Consider the following 18,844-nt stretch of genomic DNA (forward strand, 5'->3'; position numbering starts at 1 on the left):
CTCCACGGGGTGTTTTTTTTTTTTTTTTTGGTAAAAATTCAACAGTTGGAAAAAGAAAAAAAAGTAAAAACTCAACGCGGTGTACCGTGTACGGTAAATAAAAACATTTTTCTTTTATTTTTTATTTTTTTTTTTTTTTTCTGGTAGAAAACAGAAACATTTTATCTTGAATAAAAAATTGAAAGGTGGCCGTCTCCCAAATAAGATCAAATCTTCGATCTATTCGTACGGCTGAGATATAAGCAACGCTTCCCCCATTCCATTTCTGTATTTTGATAATCATCTTCCTTCCCTCACTCCTCCTCGTCGCTTGGCCTTCCGCGATTTTCGAATCTCTCTCTGTCTCTCTCTCTCTTGCTCGAGAGTCTCGTCTCTGGATCATAAGCAGGAAAGGTAGATCTCAAGAGTAGAACTCGGAAAAGCGTTATCCAGAACCGGAGTTCCCGTAATTGCTGGATTTTTTTCTCTTAACTCTCAAGCCGAATCCGTTTCTCTCGCAGCCTCGAAGCTATATTGTCTACCAAGATCTGAATCACCTCTGCTTAGTTCCATCGGTTTCCGTCTTTGTCTTTCTCTGCTCAGGTCAACTCAACTCGCAGATCGGCGTCTTTTGGCAGGTTAGGTTTACAATAATAAGCCCTAAAAACAACTGCGACTTCCATTTTCCAAATTTCTGGTTTTTCTTTTAGTGCATTTCATTTCATTGAGGATTTACATTACAAAGTATCGGCTGGGGCTGTTTCGGAAATATATGAACTGCGAAGATCTAGACATCTAGTGTTGCAGCTTTATCTTAGTTTTTACCAAGTGTAACAAGAACCGGCGTCGGCGGCAGTGGTGGCGGTAGTCAGCGGTGATGGCACCGAGCACGATCAGAAAGGCGATCGGAGCCATTAAGGATCAGACGAGTATCGGAATAGCGAAAGTTGCTAGTGATACGGCTCCGGAGTTGGAGGTCGCTATCGTGAAGGCCACGAGTCACGATGACGATCCGGCGGATGAGAAGTATATCAGGGAGATCTTGAGCCTTACTGCCAATTCCAGAGGTTATGTAAACGCCTGTGTTACTATGGTGTCTAGGAGGCTCGGCAAGACTCGTGATTGGATCGTCGCACTCAAGGCACTCATGGTTGTGCATCGCCTGTTAGCCGATGGAGATCCCGTGTTTCAGCAGGAGGTGCTTTACGCCACCAGGCGAGGGACTCGTCTTCTGAACATGTCTGATTTTCGCGATGAGGCGCATTCTAATTCATGGGATCATTCTGCTTTCGTTCGGACTTACGCCCTCTATCTCGATCAGCGTCTCGAGTGTATAATGTACGAGCAAAAACAGAGAGCTAGTGGTAGCGGAGATGATCGGGTTGGGAACCGAGAGGATCGATTCAAATCGCCACCGTCGCGGTATGATTATGATTATGGAGAGTTCAGAGATGAACCTGGGTATGGTGGGATGCGTCGCTCGAGATCTTACGGTGATGTAAACGAATCGAAGCGGGAGGAAAAGAAGCCGCAGACTCCACTCAGGGACATGAAGCCCGAGAGGGTTTTGGGTAAGATGAGTCAGGTGCAACGACTTCTCGATCGGTTCTTGGCGTGTCGTCCCACGGGAGCGGCTAAGAACAGTAGAATGGTGCTTATTGCTCTGTACCCTATTGTTAAGGAGAGTTTCCAGCTCTATGCCGAGATCTGTGAGGTATTGGCGGTGTTGCTTGATAAGTTCTTTGACATGGAATACGCGGATTGTGTGAAAGCTTTTGAGGCCTACGCCAGTGCCGCTAAGCAGATAGATGAGCTTGTGGCTTTTTACGGGTGGTGTAAGGATACTGGGCTTGCAAGGTCGTCTGAGTACCCGGTAGTGCAGAAGATTACAGACAAGCTTTTGGAGACGCTGGAGGAGTTTATGAGGGACAGAGCAAGGAGGCCCAAGAGCCCAGAGAGAGGCCGTGAGGAAATTGCCCCACCTCCTCAAGAGCAGGAGCCGGAACCAAGTATGAATGAGATTAAAGCACTCCCTGCACCAGAGAATTACAGTCCACCACCGCCTGAGCCCGAGTTTAAAGCCCAACCACCACCACCCCCTCCTGCTCCAGTCACACAGGATTTGGTGGATCTAAGAGATGGCGGCGTATCTGCTGAAGATCAGGAAAATAGATTGGCCTTGGCTTTGTTTTCTGGACCGGCTAATGGCAATGCAAATGGGTCTTGGGAAGCATTCCCATCAGATGGTTCTGGAGGACAGAATGAAGTAACTTCAGCTTGGCAAACACCGGCCGCTGAACCTGGAAAGGCAGATTGGGAATTGGCTTTGGTGGAGACTGCAAGCAACCTAACAAAGCAGAAAGCCGCATTGGGTGGTGGATTAGATCCATTGCTACTAAATGGCATGTATGACCAAGGTGCAGTGAGGCAGCACACAAGCACTTCTCAATTGACTGGAGGAAGTGCGAGCAGTGTGGCATTGCCTGGGCCTGGAAAGAGTTCAACACCAGTACTGGCCCTTCCAGCTCCAGATGGTACAGTTCAGACAGTAGGTCCTCAGGACCCATTCGCAGCATCCCTGAACTTCCCAGCTCCTTCTTATGTGCAGATGGCAGAAATGGAGAAGAAACAGCAGTTGCTTGTCCAGGAGCAGCAGCTTTGGCAGCAATACGCAAGGGATGGGATGCAAGGTCAAGTCAGTTTGGCCAAGATGGGTGGCGGGGGTTATGCAGGAGGCCCACCGCAAATTATGCCATATGGAATGCCACCCGCCGTCAATGGCATGGGAGCCGGCGGGTACTACTATACGCCCTACTGATTTCTAATTCTAACAGTACTGAATATTTTTGCACAAATCATGTATGAATTAATGCTGCAAGCCTGTTGCATTTGGTGTTTCTGTTCCTTTCAGTCATATATGTTTATTTGGGTTCTTAGTTGTGTGTTGAAAACGGAGGAAAGTGGGAAGGGGGGAGCTGGATAAAGAAAGAACTGTGTGGTGATTTTGTCATAGTTGTTGAATATGTATCAATGAAAATTTTTACATGGTCTTCGGGATCCGTAAGATCATATTGATATCTTAGGTTTCTGATACCTTCCCCGTGATTTCATGTTCAGTCACTACGCCGGATCCAAATTTATATTCTGCAGTAAAGGGTTCTCTGTGTTGGTTAGAAATAATTTGGGTGATCTCCATCGGTAATTTGGGTGATGAAAGGTCCCTCGTTCCACACGGGGAAGATGGTGATAAATGTGCTTCTTGTTTTAAATGTTAACAACTCTTTTCTTAGATGCCAGAAGCTTTAGAAGAATTCATGCCTTTGTTTGGTTTTCTTCCGTTGTTAGTGGTGGTTTTGGAAGGAGCATCTCAACCAATCATCCCTAAAGCCTATTAACTTGTTGCCCACTTTCTAGGATCCAAAATTTTGAGCATTCCATTTTTGTTTCATTCAAACAATAATCTCTAAGATGATTCTTGTTGTTCACTTGGTGATGACCAACACCTCATAGTAAAGTAGTAATAGATGCAATGTTCTTAGTGTGATGTATGTAATAGTCTTCGAGTCTTAAATCTTCTCTATCTAGCCTGCCCATACTGCTATACATCCGAAATGAGGGCAGAGAAGTGTGGGTTTCAGACTTATGTAAGTGTGGATGTATGATCGCATGGCCAGTTGTGTGGAAAATATCCAAAATCTAGTCTTTACTCCTTAATATAAAATTATTAATTTCAAACAAAATAAAAGGAAAATAAATCCAAAAAAATATATTTGCATAAATAAAAACAAAGAGAACAGCAAAAGAAAAAGGGGTGTCGGTGTATATGTTCTGCTTTATGGGCGAGCCTTTCTCCCATAAATAAGAAGTTTTAGGGCCTGTTTGGTTACATGAATCCAGAGATTTGAAATCTTTGGATTCATGAATCTGAGAAATATACCCGTTTGGTTGTAAAAATTTCTAGATTCACGAAATTAAGAGATTCACCTTTTTAGTTTTATTTGTAAAAATTTCTAGATTCATGAAATTAAGAGATTCACCTTTTTAGTTTTATACTAAAAAGGTGAATCTGTAGATTTATGGGTAAGGGGTGAAATCCAGATATTTCAAAAAAACTATACATTTGCACATTCACAAAAATCTTGTCGATCAAATAGTTTTTTAGGATGAATCCTCATATTTCATTCCACAACCAAACATCTAATTTTATAAATTATAACTCCATAGATTTGAAATCTCTAGATATTTGAAATTTCCAGACTCATGTAACCAAACAGGCCATAATCTATTCCTGAATCATCTCATCACTCTCTCCTAGCAAATCCAGCACAATGCACTTGGCCAAGAGAATTCCTCACCTAAAAATTGAATCTCATTATCGAATCTTTTATGAATCTAACATTAAAGTATTAATAAAATATTTTATTTAAGATGGACTTCTTTGATTTGATTTCCTTATTGGTTTGATAGGGGTAATATATGGTTATTAAAAATCTTTTATGAACTGGCTAATGTGGGTTAATAAGGACTGATAGATTTGGATGGACGATCTAACGGGTTTGTCTATATAAAGATGTTAGGTCTTCCTCTAAATCCTAATTTTGATCACATTATTCTCTAAGTTAGTTCAAAAGGTTATTCGACTAGTGAATAGGAGGGGTCTATAAGAGAAGATCCAGCATCAAGTTGATCATAGAATCAACTTCAAGTTTAAATTTGTTCAACGTGGAAATTAAAAAAGAGATTTTGCTGCGTTTATTCTCCAATAGATCCTAAAGAAGTTACGTTCATCATCATCTTTTACTATGCGATCTTGAATACAAATATTCATACATCTAGCAGGGTTAGGAGAGTAAAAAAAAAGGGATAAAAAGATAATAGGACAACCATTAGAATTAGTTGACAATATATTTATGAAAATCAACCTAGTGGACTGAATTTCAACCGTAATTTATAACATTTTCTTTTTGTTAATGATGTCTCATTTATTAATTAATCCTTATAAAATTCTTCAGGTCTTTTGTATTTTTTTTTCTTTATAAAATAAAGGGTAATTTTCATCTGGACCCCCTGAGGTTTGATCATTGTCATTTTTATCCAATAAGATCAATTAAGGACAAATTATAATTTTTTTGACCAAAATACTCTCACAACTATTCTACCGTAAGATTGGCATCATGTCTTTACAATTATATCTAACGGTGAAAATCAAAAGAATGGGGTATTTACATAAATTTATGAATTATTAAACATTTGATTATAAAAACAAATAAATGTGGGTTCACTTGTAAAAACTATTTTTTATAAAAATATCTGTTAGGTGATCAGACTCTTCTTCTCCCTGAAACGTCTCTGCTCATTTGCCGGAATATTGGGCGGAGCAATTGGTGGTGGCGCACCCGCATATCAGCTTTATTTCTGCCACCAGTGTGAGCATACTGTCTCGATAAACCATTAGCAGATATTTATTCTAATCCTCTGTATTTTATAGAGAAAAAAAAAATCTCGTTCACCTCCAACCAAGAATCTGAAGGAAGAGAAAAAAGGGTGAAAAATCTAGAGAAAAAGCACTAACAAAGACGGCTGAAAATAGCCCTCGATTTTCCTTTTACTGTTCTATTTGCATTTTCTTGCTGGAGATAACTTTCAAAAATCATTACTGGGATGGGAATGGGCTGCCACCACCGAACTTGCTTGTCCAGACAGCAATGGTTGTTTTCTTGAAGAATATATGAAAACCCAGCTAATCCCTTTTTGGTGGTGGTGGTGATTCTTTTCCTTCCCTTGCCGCTGGGTTTGCCAGTCTTCCCTTACTCGTTTCATCCACCACCAGCATGGAAGTTCTGGCTGATTTCTCCGCCAGCGATCAACGACAGTGCAAGATCTTGACTTTTTCAATCCTTTGTCTTTCTCAAGAATTATCTCCAAACTTCGCGTGGAGGTGGAGCCAATATTCAATTTGTCATCGAAAAGTGAAAACAACCCTTCGGATTCTAGTGCCTTCCCGCTTCCGTCGAATCAAGAGGGATTCCTGCAACTGTGACAAAAACGTGTTTTCAGGGGAGAAGAAGATTCTTATAAAAATTTGTTTTTACTGGTGAACCCACTATTTGATTTTATATTGAAAAGTTGAATATTTCATAAATTTATAAGATGGGAATTTTCCTTTGATTTTCACCATTGGATTTAATTGCGAAGACATTATGCAAATCTTACAGTAGAATAGATATGAGGATATTTTAGTCATAAAAATTATAATTTGTCCTTAATTGATCTTATTGGATACCTCAGGGGAGGCAGATGCAAAGTGTTCATTTATTTGGACTAAAAATGACATCTATCAAACCTTAGGGGGTCCAAATGAAAATTACCCTAAAATAAATTTAAACTTCAAAAAGAACGGTGCAGTTCGCGGAGAAGACCCGTAAACACACCGTAGAGGTTTTCAGTGAACTTTTTTAACAATCTAACTTCTTCTTTTTCGTTTTTTGGTTAAAAAAAAAATAAAATCAAATAATAAGGTTTGTTTGTTAGAATAAAAGTGAGATAGGAAAATTCTTGAAAATAGTGTAATTTTTTATTTTTTTCTTAAATTCAAAATGGTAGATTGTTTTTTTGAAACCAAAGAGAATATATAAATATATATAAAAGGAATAATACAATAATATTACAAATCAAATTATAGTCTCATAAAAACTCTCCCACCGGCCTCCTCAGCCACAATGGTAGATTGTTTGGTTGCTTGGAGTGAAAAAGTGAAAAATAAAATTTTTTTATTCAAGGAAACTTGTCTACTGATGTGGCAGTTCAACCTTCCCACCCAATGCCATTTTAAAACCTCACATATTTGGTAAGACTTTGTGAAAAAGTTGGAAAAAGTAAAAAGTGGGACCCACCACTATCATTTTTCCACAAAATCCTTTCTTTTTCTTTTTTTTCTTTCTTCTCCCTTACCCCACTACACATGGGACCTACATTTTTTTTTCCCACCCCACATTTGCAAACAAATGTAGCCAAGGAGGTAAACCATGGAAGATCGGTGGATTGGTGTTTGTCCTTCAAAGAGATTCTAAACAAATATATATAAAAATAAAAAAATGAGCAGAGATGGGATCAAAAACAAAAAAAGGCCACGATAAAGGTAGAGGTGAATCACATGCGTAGTGAATATGATGTAAATAAAGGAAAAACAGAAAAGTGAGAGTGATGGGTGGAAAATCCTTTGCAAAAACAGGAGAGGAAAGAGGAGTCAAGGTCGGAGTCAAGGTCGGGGAGATATTGGAGATTTTTCAGTTTTTTCTCCTAATATGGGTTTTAATATTGACCATTAAATTTTATAACGTTGCCAAGTATCACCATCCTAATAATTATCTTGAAGATTTTTTTTTTTGGGAAATTGAAACTTTATATTATTAGAAATAAATAGAGTACATACAATAATACATGATTATATTCTAAAAAACCTGCGACCCTACCGCTTTTCTACAACATATTGTTAAAGTTGAGCAGGCAAAGAGACAGAATCCAACAAAATTTCTTGGTCCGCCATTGCCAATTTAGCTAAACAATCCGTGCACCTATTAGTCTCTCTAACTCCATGCATCAAAATACACTCCTGAAACAAAGATCTCAAATGAAGAATATCCTGAATAATGTGTAATATTCACTAATGTGGGCGGTAAATACCAAAACCTAATTAATGTGGGCGGTAAATAATGTGTAATATTTAGAGTCCTAATTGCCACTTGGGAGTCTGAATGCACCAAAACCTTATTACAGCAGTATTGTCGAGTAAACTGCAAACCACACTAAATTACAAGCATCTCAGCATGAAAAACACCCACATTAGCACAGCCATCAGCACAAACAAAAATAACATCACCTCTGCAATTCTGAGCCATAGTATCATATCCTCCAATATGTCTCTGGAGAGAACTGTCACAGTTGATCAGAGGATCCAACCCCATGACGGTGGTAACCAATAATGGGCAAAACTCTTGACTTGGGCAAAAGAAACCGAAATACCCTAACTAGAGAAGAACTATCTCTCCACCACTAGCTTTGCAAATTGAAACCGTAATCGGGTCATCGTAGCCACTAAGTAAAAGATGTTGAGTTCACTCCGAGAACCCTACTGAAAGGTATGATTATTCATTTCCTGCCACATAAAGTAAATCATGGTAACATGCTGAATCGTCTCACATCATTCAAGCTATCAGATCCCCTGAAATGCTCAATGCACCATTGCAAAGCGTCCACCCATAAGAGAGGACCAAGATCCTTGAGTCCATGAAGGATCACAAGACGGCTCCAAACGCCAAACTAGAAAGGACAAGAGAAGAAGATATGATCATGCGACTCTCCTACTGATTGGCATAACAAGCAAGTTGAGTCAATATTCCTACCCTATGAGATTAATTGATCCTTGGTAGGAAGGCACTCAAGGCAGGCTAGCCAAACAACAAAGGTGAACCGTTTTGGATTTTTAAAAGACCAAATCACATTATACAAACCCACTTCTCCACCTGCTTGACGAAGCATACTATAGGCCGAACTAATAGTGAACTCCTCTGACGAACTGGTTGACCACATTGTCCTGTGCCCCTCCAAACAACAAAATATAAGCGTCTTAGAAATTTCAAGCCACTTGTCACAAATCACAGGATCATTTACCTCTCCATTCCACGTTCCATAATCACCCATCAAGTCTGAAATGCGAGAATGAGGCTCCTTGCCAACCGCAGTAGACACCAACAACCCAAGGCTATAAAGTGGATCCGATTCTAACCATGGATCAAACCAAGTTGATATGGTGGATCCGTCATGCACTAAGTACCGAATCTTATGAATAATCAGTGGTCTAACCTTCAATATGGCCCGAAGAGAGAAAGAACATCGACTCGGTAGAGGAAAGGACCAAATAGTGTTCTTCTTCAACCACTTGTGTCGAACAAAAGTTTGCCACAGAGATGACAAATTCATGCATATGAGCCAAAGTTGCTTTGCCAAGGCTGCCAAATTCCAAATGGAAATATCCTTAATGCCCAAGCCACCTTCTTTGAATGGTTTGTAGATCTTTTGGCAAGAAACTTCAATTGACCCACTTTCTTTAGCACCCTACCATAGGAAACAAGCCATGGATCGCTCCAAGGACTACACCACCTTCTGAGGTAACTTAAAACACTGCACCCAATACCCAATAATGTTGTAAAGGACAAATTTAATCAATGCCAACTGCCCCACATAGGATAAAGATTTTTCCCTCCGAGCATTTAACCTACCCTCCACCTTGGCAATAAGAGATGCAAAGTTCGCTGGAGTAGGATGCTTCAAAGTAAGAGGAACACCAAGATAACGAACCGGCAAGACACCAATCGGGAACGTGAAAGATTGTTGAAAGCTTCTTGAATCAGTTGGGGAATCTTGGAGAAAAAAAATTGCTAATTTATCCCTGTTCACCGAAAGACCCGATTTTTGCTGAGAAGTCGCTTAAGACCTTGTCAAGACATGTCACATTTGCAACGGATGATCTACTAAAAATAAACAAGTCATCAACAAAGCATATAGTAGTAATTTTCTGCTTCTCACAAAATTGATGATACTTCAATTCACCCCAGTAGATAGCCATGGATAGAGTGTCAGTAAACACTTGAAGCACCAAATTAAACAGAGTTTGGGAAAAGGGGCATCCTTACCGAAGACCCTTATTAACAGTAAAGCAGGGGGACTGAGCACCATTTAAAAACACCACATGATAAGGATTCGTTACTAGTTGAACCACCCAATTTATGAAAAGAGAAGGAAATTGCATACGAAGAAGCAATGTGAAAAGAAAACTTCACTATACAGAGTCATAAGCCTTTTGGAGATCCACATTTCCAACGAAACGAGGCATGCCCGTGATATCCCTGAAGAAGCTCTTGGCACACCAAAATATTGTTTGTGATATGCCTACCTTCTGTAAAGGTAGTCTGATTTTTCCCAACCAGTCTGGGAATCACTGACTTGAGTTTGTTAGATATGAGCTTGGCAATAAATCTGTATAAAAATGAACTAATCATAATGGGTCGGTAATCACTAAAGAATTATGGATCTCCCCTTTGGAAATCAAGGTAAGTTTAGAAAGCCTTACTTGATTAGGGAGAAAAGGCTTGCCAAAAAAAAAAAATCAATAATGGCATTACAAAGATCATCATTAATAATAGGCCATGCTTTCTTGAAAAAATAAGCACTACAACCATCTGTGCCAGCGGAACTTTGATTGTCAGCATCGAAGACCACCTTTTGAACTTCTTCTGGAGTAAAAGGCCGAATAAGATTGCTCTGCTTTATAAAATTAAGGTGCCAGTCAATGGGTAATGCAAGATCAATGCAAACTACCTGAGGGGTTCTCATACCTTGTTCTTCAAAGTATCCAGCTGCTTCATTCCTAATCTCCACCTCAAACGTCAGCCAATCACCCCTTTGATTTTGAATTGAATTAATGTAATTTCTGGCTTGATGAACTTTGACACAATTGTGAAAGAAAGCAGAATTATCATCAGCTTCTTGTCATCACTTTGCCTTATCTTCTGCCTAAATTCATACTCACAAACATGCATGAGATGTTGAAGGTGGGTCGAGGCCGTACGAGATTGGAGGGAAAGGCCATCTATTATCCTGAAGATATAGCTGAGGTGCTTGTATAAGACAGGTTTAGATCTAAAGTAAATAAATAATATAAGAAAGGTAATTGTAGGGGATAAAAATATGAAGATGAGTAGATTCATGGATAAAAATGTTTAATAAAGTTGTCTTGACCGAGCAACTAGCAATTTGTAGAGGTATGCAGATGGTGATACGTGGGCGGAGATTAAAATCCCATGAAAAGTAATGGGCCTACTGGAGGATATTACTTATTTAGAGAGATGTATGGACTATGGACCTTTCTACAAGAAAATGGACCTTGTGGATGTGTGACATGTGTCTTAACATCGTATCAAAGGGTTGAAGTCTATTTATAAATTACATCAAAAATTTTCTTTTTAATTTAATCACAAACCTTTGATATGACTTGTCAATGGACCTCAACCCTTTGATGAGATGTTAGAACACATCTATATTAGAAATGGACTGGATAAAATTCCTTGGTGTGTGTCTCAGCATCTCCATAGAGGCGAATTTTTATGCTGATTGGTTGGTGATACATGGTTGGCTGCCGAACTTTCGTATGTAATTGTAATTCTTTTTCTTTTTCCATTGTTATTAATATAAAAGCTCAGTTTTAATTGGAAAAAAAGTGAAAAAAAATAGTATATTTCCATAACGTAGGAAAAGAAATTCCATGATTATGATTAAATTTAATAAACTCAATCTTAAAATTCTTGATATCTCGCTAATATATTAATATCTACCTATCACTTTCAGATCAAATTTGTATTCCACTGTGGTTGGTCAATACTTCTTACTCAAAACTATTTGGGCTAGTGGAGGGTTAGTAGGACGGTCAAGAATTTCATCCCTCAATGGAGAGGTGGGGGCTCAAATTCTAGCGGCAGCATATATACATATAATACTGTCCCTCCCCCAAATATAGAAAAGCTCATGTTCCAAAAAAAAAAATTAAAAATTAAAAAAAAAAATTGAACCAACAAAACTAATAAAGATATTTCATGTCACAATTACCTAGTTTAGGGGATGAGATTTGGTCTCCGATGACCAAATCAAATATGAATTCAGATCAACGACTTCTGACCAAATCAAATGAGTCTAGATCAGCGACCTCGACGGAGAACATTTTTATTCTTTCTGGACACTTATTGACCATGAATACTGAGGGAGGCACAGGGTACCACTATGAGTCTTACGCCTCTTAAATCTTTTTATTTTTCACTGGTGCTCTTAGACTCATCAAATACCATTGCCAATTGTCATTTTGATGCTGAAAATGTCATCTCTTCCGGTCAAGATTCTCACTATAAGATGTGCTAAAAGAATGTTAGTTTGTGATAAGTAGAAGAGAATAAAGCGCTTTCTCATACATGGTCAAATTTAGAAAAGTCAGATGAGCAAATTTCAAACTTACTTTTAGTAAAGTAAATAGATATATAAATTTCTAAAGGCTAATTTTCTCTTAATCATAAAATCTCAATTCAACTTTTTTTGGGTATTAAACTAAACTTTTGTTGTGTTTAATAGATCTTACCAAAATGATTATTGAATTTGAATACTATCACTAGTAACCCACTTAGAAGTAGAACATCAAATGAATAAGAAAGCTAGAATATGCACCATCAAGAAGAAGGGGTGTTGAAAGCAAAACTCAACCAAGCAAATCAGTTTGACCAAACTGAAATGATTGGGATCAAATCCTAGCAATGCTTTTTCAGAGAAGTTTTGATTTGAGCTACAATAACTATGAAATCTAACGGTTCAATCTTTACTGACGGCGTATGTAATATCCTCATCCCTAATTTCTTAATATATAAAAAACACATTTATACAAAAAAGGACTATGAAATCTAACTGAACTATATTGAACACTGAAAATATAAATCAAATATCATTCAGTTTAAAGTAGAGTTTAATTAAGAATAAATGTAAGAATTAATCCAAAGAAATCTGAATCAGCCTATAAACCGAAATGAAACCAAATCAGATCAATCTACCTAAGGAATAGGAAACGAAGAATCAGATTTTTCTGTAATTTTCTTTCCTGTATAAAATGTAACCCACATTGAAATTAAAAACCCAATCATAAATCAATGAACAAACCAATATAACAAAGCAATGTTTATTTGCTGGAATAAAGTTAAGAGGGGAAAAAAATGGGCAGAAAAAATTTTGAAAAAAATAAAAATTACCATAAAATCCCAAAAATGTGGTATGTTTGATTGGGTAGATTGTCCGGTGAGGTGACACGTTAACTTTTTCATTCCATGCTGTTTTTTGTTTTTCCCAGTTTTCAAGGCTTTGCCCTTACTAATCCGGTGTTCGACCCGGGTCGCACACCTGGCTGTGGTGGGTGAGTCTCACAGCGGAGACTTTTTGCATCCACAAGGTTTCGATACCAGAACCTTGCTTAAGCAAACCAAGCTGCTTACCACTTGGACCAACCCCTGTTGGTCATTCCATGCTCATCAAAAGTGAGACTCACATTTAATATTTTTCTATAGTTTTTTTTTTTTTTTTTTTTTTTTCTTGTTCACCCTATTACATAAGGCTCACATGTTTTCGGATTCAACTTCAACAATTTGTTGGCAAAAGGTCTGCGATCGAAATCTGGATTAGGATTTCCGTTAGCATTACATGCTCCATTATAAGTCTACCCCAACTTTCCAAACAAAAGGTGCCAAACTGAAACTGAATCCAGATCCAAATTTTCCTTTTTCTGGGTAGGAAGTAAGGACCCTTATCTATCTTATCATAAGAAAGACAATGCCGTGAAGTTAATGTGATGAGAAGCGTGAGTGTGTTGACCTCAATTACAGCTATTAGCCCTAGTTGGTGCAACTGACTTTATTGTGCCGATGGCTGGTGGCCCATCTCATCCATAAATCGAAAAAAAAAGAGAGACGTGGATTGGAAATTGGAATCGTACTGTGGTGTGGTGGGATACAGGAACTGGGTAACGAATCAAACGCCAGAAATGGTCGATTTGTTCTGAACCATTTCATCTGCTCTCTGTCTCATGTCTCTCTTCAAGGCCCGCAGAAGCAGAACCCTAACAACTCAAGTGAAATCCAACCTTCGCAGGTAAGAGTAAGACTTTCTCATTTTTTCTGTTTTTGGGTGTGTTTTTCGCATTTCGAATTGTAAAATTTGTAGAAATAGCCACAGAGGTCCCATCTGTTCTCATTGGTATCTCCGCCCCTACTGTTGAAACTCAGTACTGACCTCATTTATAGCGACTTACCTCACATTCTTTCATGTACATTCCAATTTTCAGTAATGTCGAAGAAAGGGAACGGTTTCCATCATCGTTCTAATGGCGTTGTTGTCAACAAGGCAACCAAGAAATTCAAACCCTATAACGGCTTAATCGGTGGCGGAAGAGAAATCATGACCAAAAAAACGGATCAGAAGGTGGGTAAGACGATTTTTTTGTTGGGTTGGACAATGGAGGATGCGGTGGATGTGGTGAGGTACCATCCAATTCCATGCATGTTTGCTCTGTCTTTGCTGTTCTTCATGGCCGTGGAGTATACCATTTTCATGATTCCTTCTTCCTCTGCTCCTTTCGATCTGGGTTTCGTTTTTACCCGCTCTCTCCATCGCTACTTGACCGATCGTCCTTCTCTCAATACCTTTCTCGCTTTTCTCAACACGGTGAGTAATCAAAATGGATGGATACCTTTTTTGTTTTCTGATCTGTTTCTAATATTGATTAACCACGCAACACAGGTGTTTGTGGGAATGCAAATGATTTATATTCTGTGGACATTGTTAGTGGAAGGAAGGCCAAGGGCGACCATATCGACTCTCTTCATGTTCACATGCAGAGGAATACTTGGGTGCTCGACTCAGCTGCCGGTGCCGGAAGGGTTCTTAGGTTCAGGTGTGGATTTTCCGGTGGGAAATGTTTCATTCTTCCTCTTCTTCTCAGGACACGTTGCTGGATCGGTTATAGCATCGCTTGACATGCGTCGTATGCAGAGAAAGGAATTAGCTTTTCTGTTCGACACGCTCAACGTTTTGCAGGGAATTAGGTTGCTTGGCACTAGAGGTCACTACACAATTGATTTGGCCGTCGGTGTCGGTGCAGGTTTCCTCTTCGACAATTTCGCCGGAAAATACATAAAGGACCACAAGCGTAGGAAAGCCTCCATTCTTCCTGGGGGAGATTTAGTCGAGGGATTATAAAAGCGTAAGAGAAAATCTCTCTAGTTCGTCTTGGATGTTTCTGCAACTTTTTTTTTCTTGTCTCCATGGCATCTGTTGTATACATGCGTTGAGTGGTAATGAAGCTGTGGATGAATCTGAAACCTAGTAACCCATGAAGATCCTAATTAAGTAATCAAGTTCTGAAAAAGTTTTGATGAACACATACAAACCTAGTACTAATTGCAGAAGGGTTTTCATTTTTAGTTCCTTTTGTTTGGTTTGGTCTCTATTTCTATTAATGGGGGCATTTATCTCCAGAAGAAAACAGGTTCTGCAAATTATACGACTATAGGGAATAACAATTCATGGGATCATCATCTTTTAGCCACCGCCACACCATTCTCTCTCTCCATAAACTAACGACCAACAATGGTTTCCATGTTCCTTGGCTGCACTTGTTGGACTTTACTGTTTCCAGATCTGAGCAAAATTTATGCTATGGAGCCAAGTGGTGGTTGGTTGAAACATGTTTCTAGTGCCATGAAATTGCTTGCATTATTGCAATTTTTGGAAAATTGCATTAATGCTACATACATAATTAATGTACAGTACAAATACGCAACACTGAACATATGGGCTGTGTCAGAAAAAACTAGCTGGGTATCTCATTTTCCTGACCATTTTTACCCTTTCTTCATTTCGTCCCATATAAATAATACAAAAATTCCAATAATCAGTTTTTTTTTTTTCATCTTCCTTATCTGATGGGTTGACTTACATTAAGGAGCATAATTTTTTATTATTATAATTTGCTTTCAATTAAAATCGAATGAAAAAGAATTCCACACTGCTTGTATCTTTCCAAATTAGCTTACCTTAATATGAAATCTTGTAAGATATTTTGGAGAAATAGCAACTTAGAAAGGTAATAGTGAATCCGAAGGAGGGAAATATTCTAAGTCAAAGTTAACCTGTTATGGTCCCTGCAAAAAGAAACATAATTTGTGGATCTTAGAATTTGATCTATGTGACTGGTCAAAGTTGACATAGCATCCTTCTTCCATAAAGAAAGATAATTTGACTTTGATGACACTTTCCCCATCATATTACACATTTACACCATGGGGTTAGCATGTCAAAATTGTTATCAATGTGTATCACAATCCTGGTATGTTCAAAGAGCCAACTCTGTTCAACAAGGTTGCTCCCTTGTTCATCATTTCTGATTCAAGTTGATAAACAAATTTCAAATTTCCCTGCTACTCATGGACCTTCAACCAAACCCCCTCCCATGGAGGTAGGCTATGATCCCAATACAACCAAAAAAAAGCAAGTGGTCTACACTCATTTGCTAGAAGATGATCATGATTATCATTGCAATGCCAGTAACTCCTGCTTCTTGCTACTTATGCTACAGGGGATTAGAAAAAGAAAAAAAAAGAAAGCAGTTGAACCATCTTATGATACAGTAACATAAGTGAGAACTCGGAAGAAAGAGAGAGCTTGGATCTATGCTTCAGTGTCTGACTCTATTGGACATGATCCATCATCAACATTAGCCAGTGGATCGTAAAAGGGAGAGCTTGGATCTATGCATCCTGGTACAAGGTCCAGTTGGCACCGATCTCCCTGTGTCAGTACATTTTCAGAAAATAAAAATGTTGTAATCATGGCCTCAATAGTTTGCAGAAGGTTGAAGATTTAGTATAAGCATACAAGAGACTTACCCCTTCCAGAGTCAAGTTTCCGATCATGGCACATCGATCAACAACAACGTTTGAGTCTGGAAATATTGCCATGTCGCATGCACCATCTTTGCTCATTTCTTTTGCTAGACCCTGCACATATGATGAGTGTTCTTTAAAATATTTCTATTCATTGGATAACTCTCACCTCAAGATTCTTTTCTGCTGTGGAGCTCCCCCAAGCATTTAGTAGAAAACCAGCAAAAGTATCAACTACAAACACTCCAAGCTCAGGCAGTAATGTTGTTAATACCTCATTGAAAAAATCTAGTTGTTTGTTTCGCCATGCCTTGGGAATTTGAAATTGCAATTTGTAGGGACCATCCCATTCAGTTCCATTCGTAAATGAGAAAATCATATTCACAGCTGCCACAAGGCAAGGTATTTCCATTAGTTCACTAGGAAACATTCATTTCACTTCCAAGTTTCAACAAGCAAAAAGAAGACAAAGAAGACCAGAATACATAGCTGTTGACAGAACAATACAAACCATGCTTAGGAACACATATCTTGATGCTATATATGGGTGGATCAGCTTTTCCTCTGATTTTCCTGAGCATCATCCGAGGCTCACCACCACACATGATGGGCTGATTAAATCCCCCTGCAAACAGAACAACTAGATAAGCCTCACAAATTCCTAGATTTAAGTAACACATTACACAACAACAAGGTTATAGAGAAACTTTGAATCTAAAAAATAAAAAATCAAATGAAACTGTGGTACATTATTAGCCATAATGATATGCAAACAACCATACAGTGATAGAACACACCATTAAATGCAATTCCAAACTCTTTATTTGGAGTAACCTTATTTGCAGCTGGGTTGTAGAAAAGAGAGAGCTTTTCTCCCTGTCAAGGATTGAATACAAAAAATTAGATTCAGTATAAACCAAAAACCAGATAAGCAGAATCAGTCAGTCTGACTGCCCAACATACAGACATAGGAGGAAGACCATTCATGGTTTTCCAGAAGACAGGAACAATTCCAAGGTCAAATTCTGCCCATGTTGAAAGTGAATACCTGTAAAACCAGCGCACAATAGCCAAGTAAATAAGCTTATGAAATTTGACCAAAAAAGGAGCTCAAACAACATAACACCAGAACCAATAGAAGATAGATCATGGTAGATGCTCTAGATTAAAATATGACTTTGACTGGTTACCCTGCTAAACCAACAAAAACACATTCTGTTCTCAACTTCCATTATGGCCATCACAAATAGTGACAAATATGATGCTTAAAACTATGAATATGGACCCAATCACCTGATATTTACCGGGTCAATGGTTTCCCTGTAAGATCTTAGCTGCAAAGCAGAACCATGAAAGAAGACACTTACTCTTTGATTTCCTCAACAGCAGGAGTTGCAACAGCAGCAGCCCTAACTTGCCTGGTAATCTTGACGACTTTCTGATTTGGAAGGTACAACCGCAAGGGAGCACCCATGAAATTGCTTGCTGCATTCAAGCACATATTTGTGTTAAATTTCAATCATGGGTGAAGTGTTCTACAAAGACTTAAAATCCCCTGCCCAATCTCTGCCACTAAAATAGTTTAATTTAGACTGACTCCATTATTTCCACCATTATCAATCGAGAAAAACAGGGAACGTTAACTACGAAGTCTGCACTCAAAGTTGTTCAGACATCCGTTGTGTCTTCGAAGGTACTTAAACCCAGAAAGCGAATAATAACAATCATATCAAATCAACCAGAATAACAAAAAGAAGGTGAAAACAAAGCCCAGCTGCAAATTAAGCTTTTCTAGAAGGTGAATCCAAATAAGATAAAACTTATCACAAGACAGAGGGACACACCATTAGTGTTAGAAAAGGATGGACCAGCACCGCAACTAGAGACTGACCGGACAGAGAACAGAGGCTGTGACGTGGAAGAGAAGATTGCAGCAGTCGAGGCCGCCATTAGAACGCTTCGAATCAGTGTTACCTGTTGCTTTCGATCTGGCTGATTAGTTAGATTGATTCTTCCAAGAGTGAATTGGAAGAGAGACTGGGGTTGAAATGCGTGCCTGCCCTTAATCCATTACATGACAATACAGATATAGTGAGTGAGAATCAACCACAAACACAAACCCATTAAAAATATCTCGGATGATTTAGGGAGAGATTTTTATTCAATTTTGGAACTTTCGAGTCAAGTTGAAGTACCTTATCATCTCTACCGCCACGTTGGCAGGCATCCCCACAACCCATTCTCTTGTGCCTGGATTGAAATAGACGTCTGCTAAGTATTGGGCTCATCTGGCTCCTCCGAAATTGATTAGGGTTTTCGCAAGGACAATCTTAACCATGGAT

General features: G+C 38.7%; 2 protein-coding genes and 1 pseudogene across 4 annotated transcripts; 2 read left to right on the top strand and 1 right to left on the bottom strand.

The window, feature by feature from the left end:
* Positions 1 to 227: 227 nt before the first annotated feature.
* On the top strand, positions 228 to 3,036 carry LOC149025206 (putative clathrin assembly protein At4g32285 pseudogene; annotated as a pseudogene). Its single transcript, XR_016171704.1, has 2 exons — positions 228 to 617; positions 779 to 3,036. The product of XR_016171704.1 is annotated as a putative clathrin assembly protein At4g32285 pseudogene (transcript).
* Positions 3,037 to 13,423: 10,387 nt separating this feature from the next.
* On the top strand, positions 13,424 to 16,044 carry LOC149025207 (phosphatidylcholine:diacylglycerol cholinephosphotransferase 1-like). Of its 2 annotated transcripts, none has more exons than XM_089145430.1 (3): positions 13,424 to 13,716; positions 13,904 to 14,283; positions 14,359 to 16,044. In XM_089145430.1, exons 2-3 carry the CDS (start codon positions 13,906 to 13,908, stop codon positions 14,815 to 14,817), a joined length of 837 nt encoding a protein of 278 aa, XP_089001556.1. In that variant the 5' UTR covers positions 13,424 to 13,716; positions 13,904 to 13,905; the 3' UTR covers positions 14,818 to 16,044. The 2 variants fall into 2 exon arrangements, with proteins under 2 accessions (XP_089001556.1, XP_089001555.1); XM_089145429.1 differs by having other exon boundaries at positions 13,424 to 13,710.
* Positions 16,045 to 16,146: 102 nt separating this feature from the next.
* PIFI (post-illumination chlorophyll fluorescence increase) lies at positions 16,147 to 18,568 on the bottom strand. Its single transcript, XM_089145431.1, has 8 exons — positions 18,347 to 18,568; positions 17,870 to 17,987; positions 17,466 to 17,550; positions 17,300 to 17,378; positions 17,014 to 17,127; positions 16,777 to 16,889; positions 16,506 to 16,616; positions 16,147 to 16,407 (listed from the first exon to the last, which is right to left on the bottom strand). Exons 1-8 carry the CDS (start codon positions 18,450 to 18,452, stop codon positions 16,288 to 16,290), a joined length of 846 nt encoding a protein of 281 aa, XP_089001557.1. The 5' UTR covers positions 18,453 to 18,568; the 3' UTR covers positions 16,147 to 16,287.
* Between the last annotated feature and the right edge of the window lie 276 nt (positions 18,569 to 18,844).

Source organism: Hakea prostrata, chromosome 2 (assembly GCF_041222555.1).
Source record: "Hakea prostrata isolate BN-2017 chromosome 2, UWA_Hpros_2, whole genome shotgun sequence".
NCBI lineage: Eukaryota > Viridiplantae > Streptophyta > Magnoliopsida > Proteales > Proteaceae > Hakea > Hakea prostrata.

What these genes read in the sequence shown, in the direction of transcription:
- PIFI (XM_089145431.1), bottom strand. Translation starts at nt 18,452, where the DNA reads ATGGCGGCCTCGACTGCTGCAATCTTCTCTTCCACGTCACAGCCTCTG. An exon ending in GATATGTGTTCCTAAGCATG is followed by an intron (nt 16,890 to 17,013) that starts GTTTGTATTGTT and finishes GCCTTGTGGCAG; the next exon opens with CTGTGAATATGATTTTCTCA. An exon ending in GAAACTTGACTCTGGAAGGG is followed by an intron (nt 16,408 to 16,505) that starts GTAAGTCTCTTG and finishes GTACTGACACAG; the next exon opens with GGAGATCGGTGCCAACTGGA.
- LOC149025207 (XM_089145430.1), top strand. Translation starts at nt 13,906, where the DNA reads ATGTCGAAGAAAGGGAACGGTTTCCATCATCGTTCTAATGGCGTTGTT. An exon ending in TTCTCGCTTTTCTCAACACG is followed by an intron (nt 14,284 to 14,358) that starts GTGAGTAATCAA and finishes CACGCAACACAG; the next exon opens with GTGTTTGTGGGAATGCAAAT.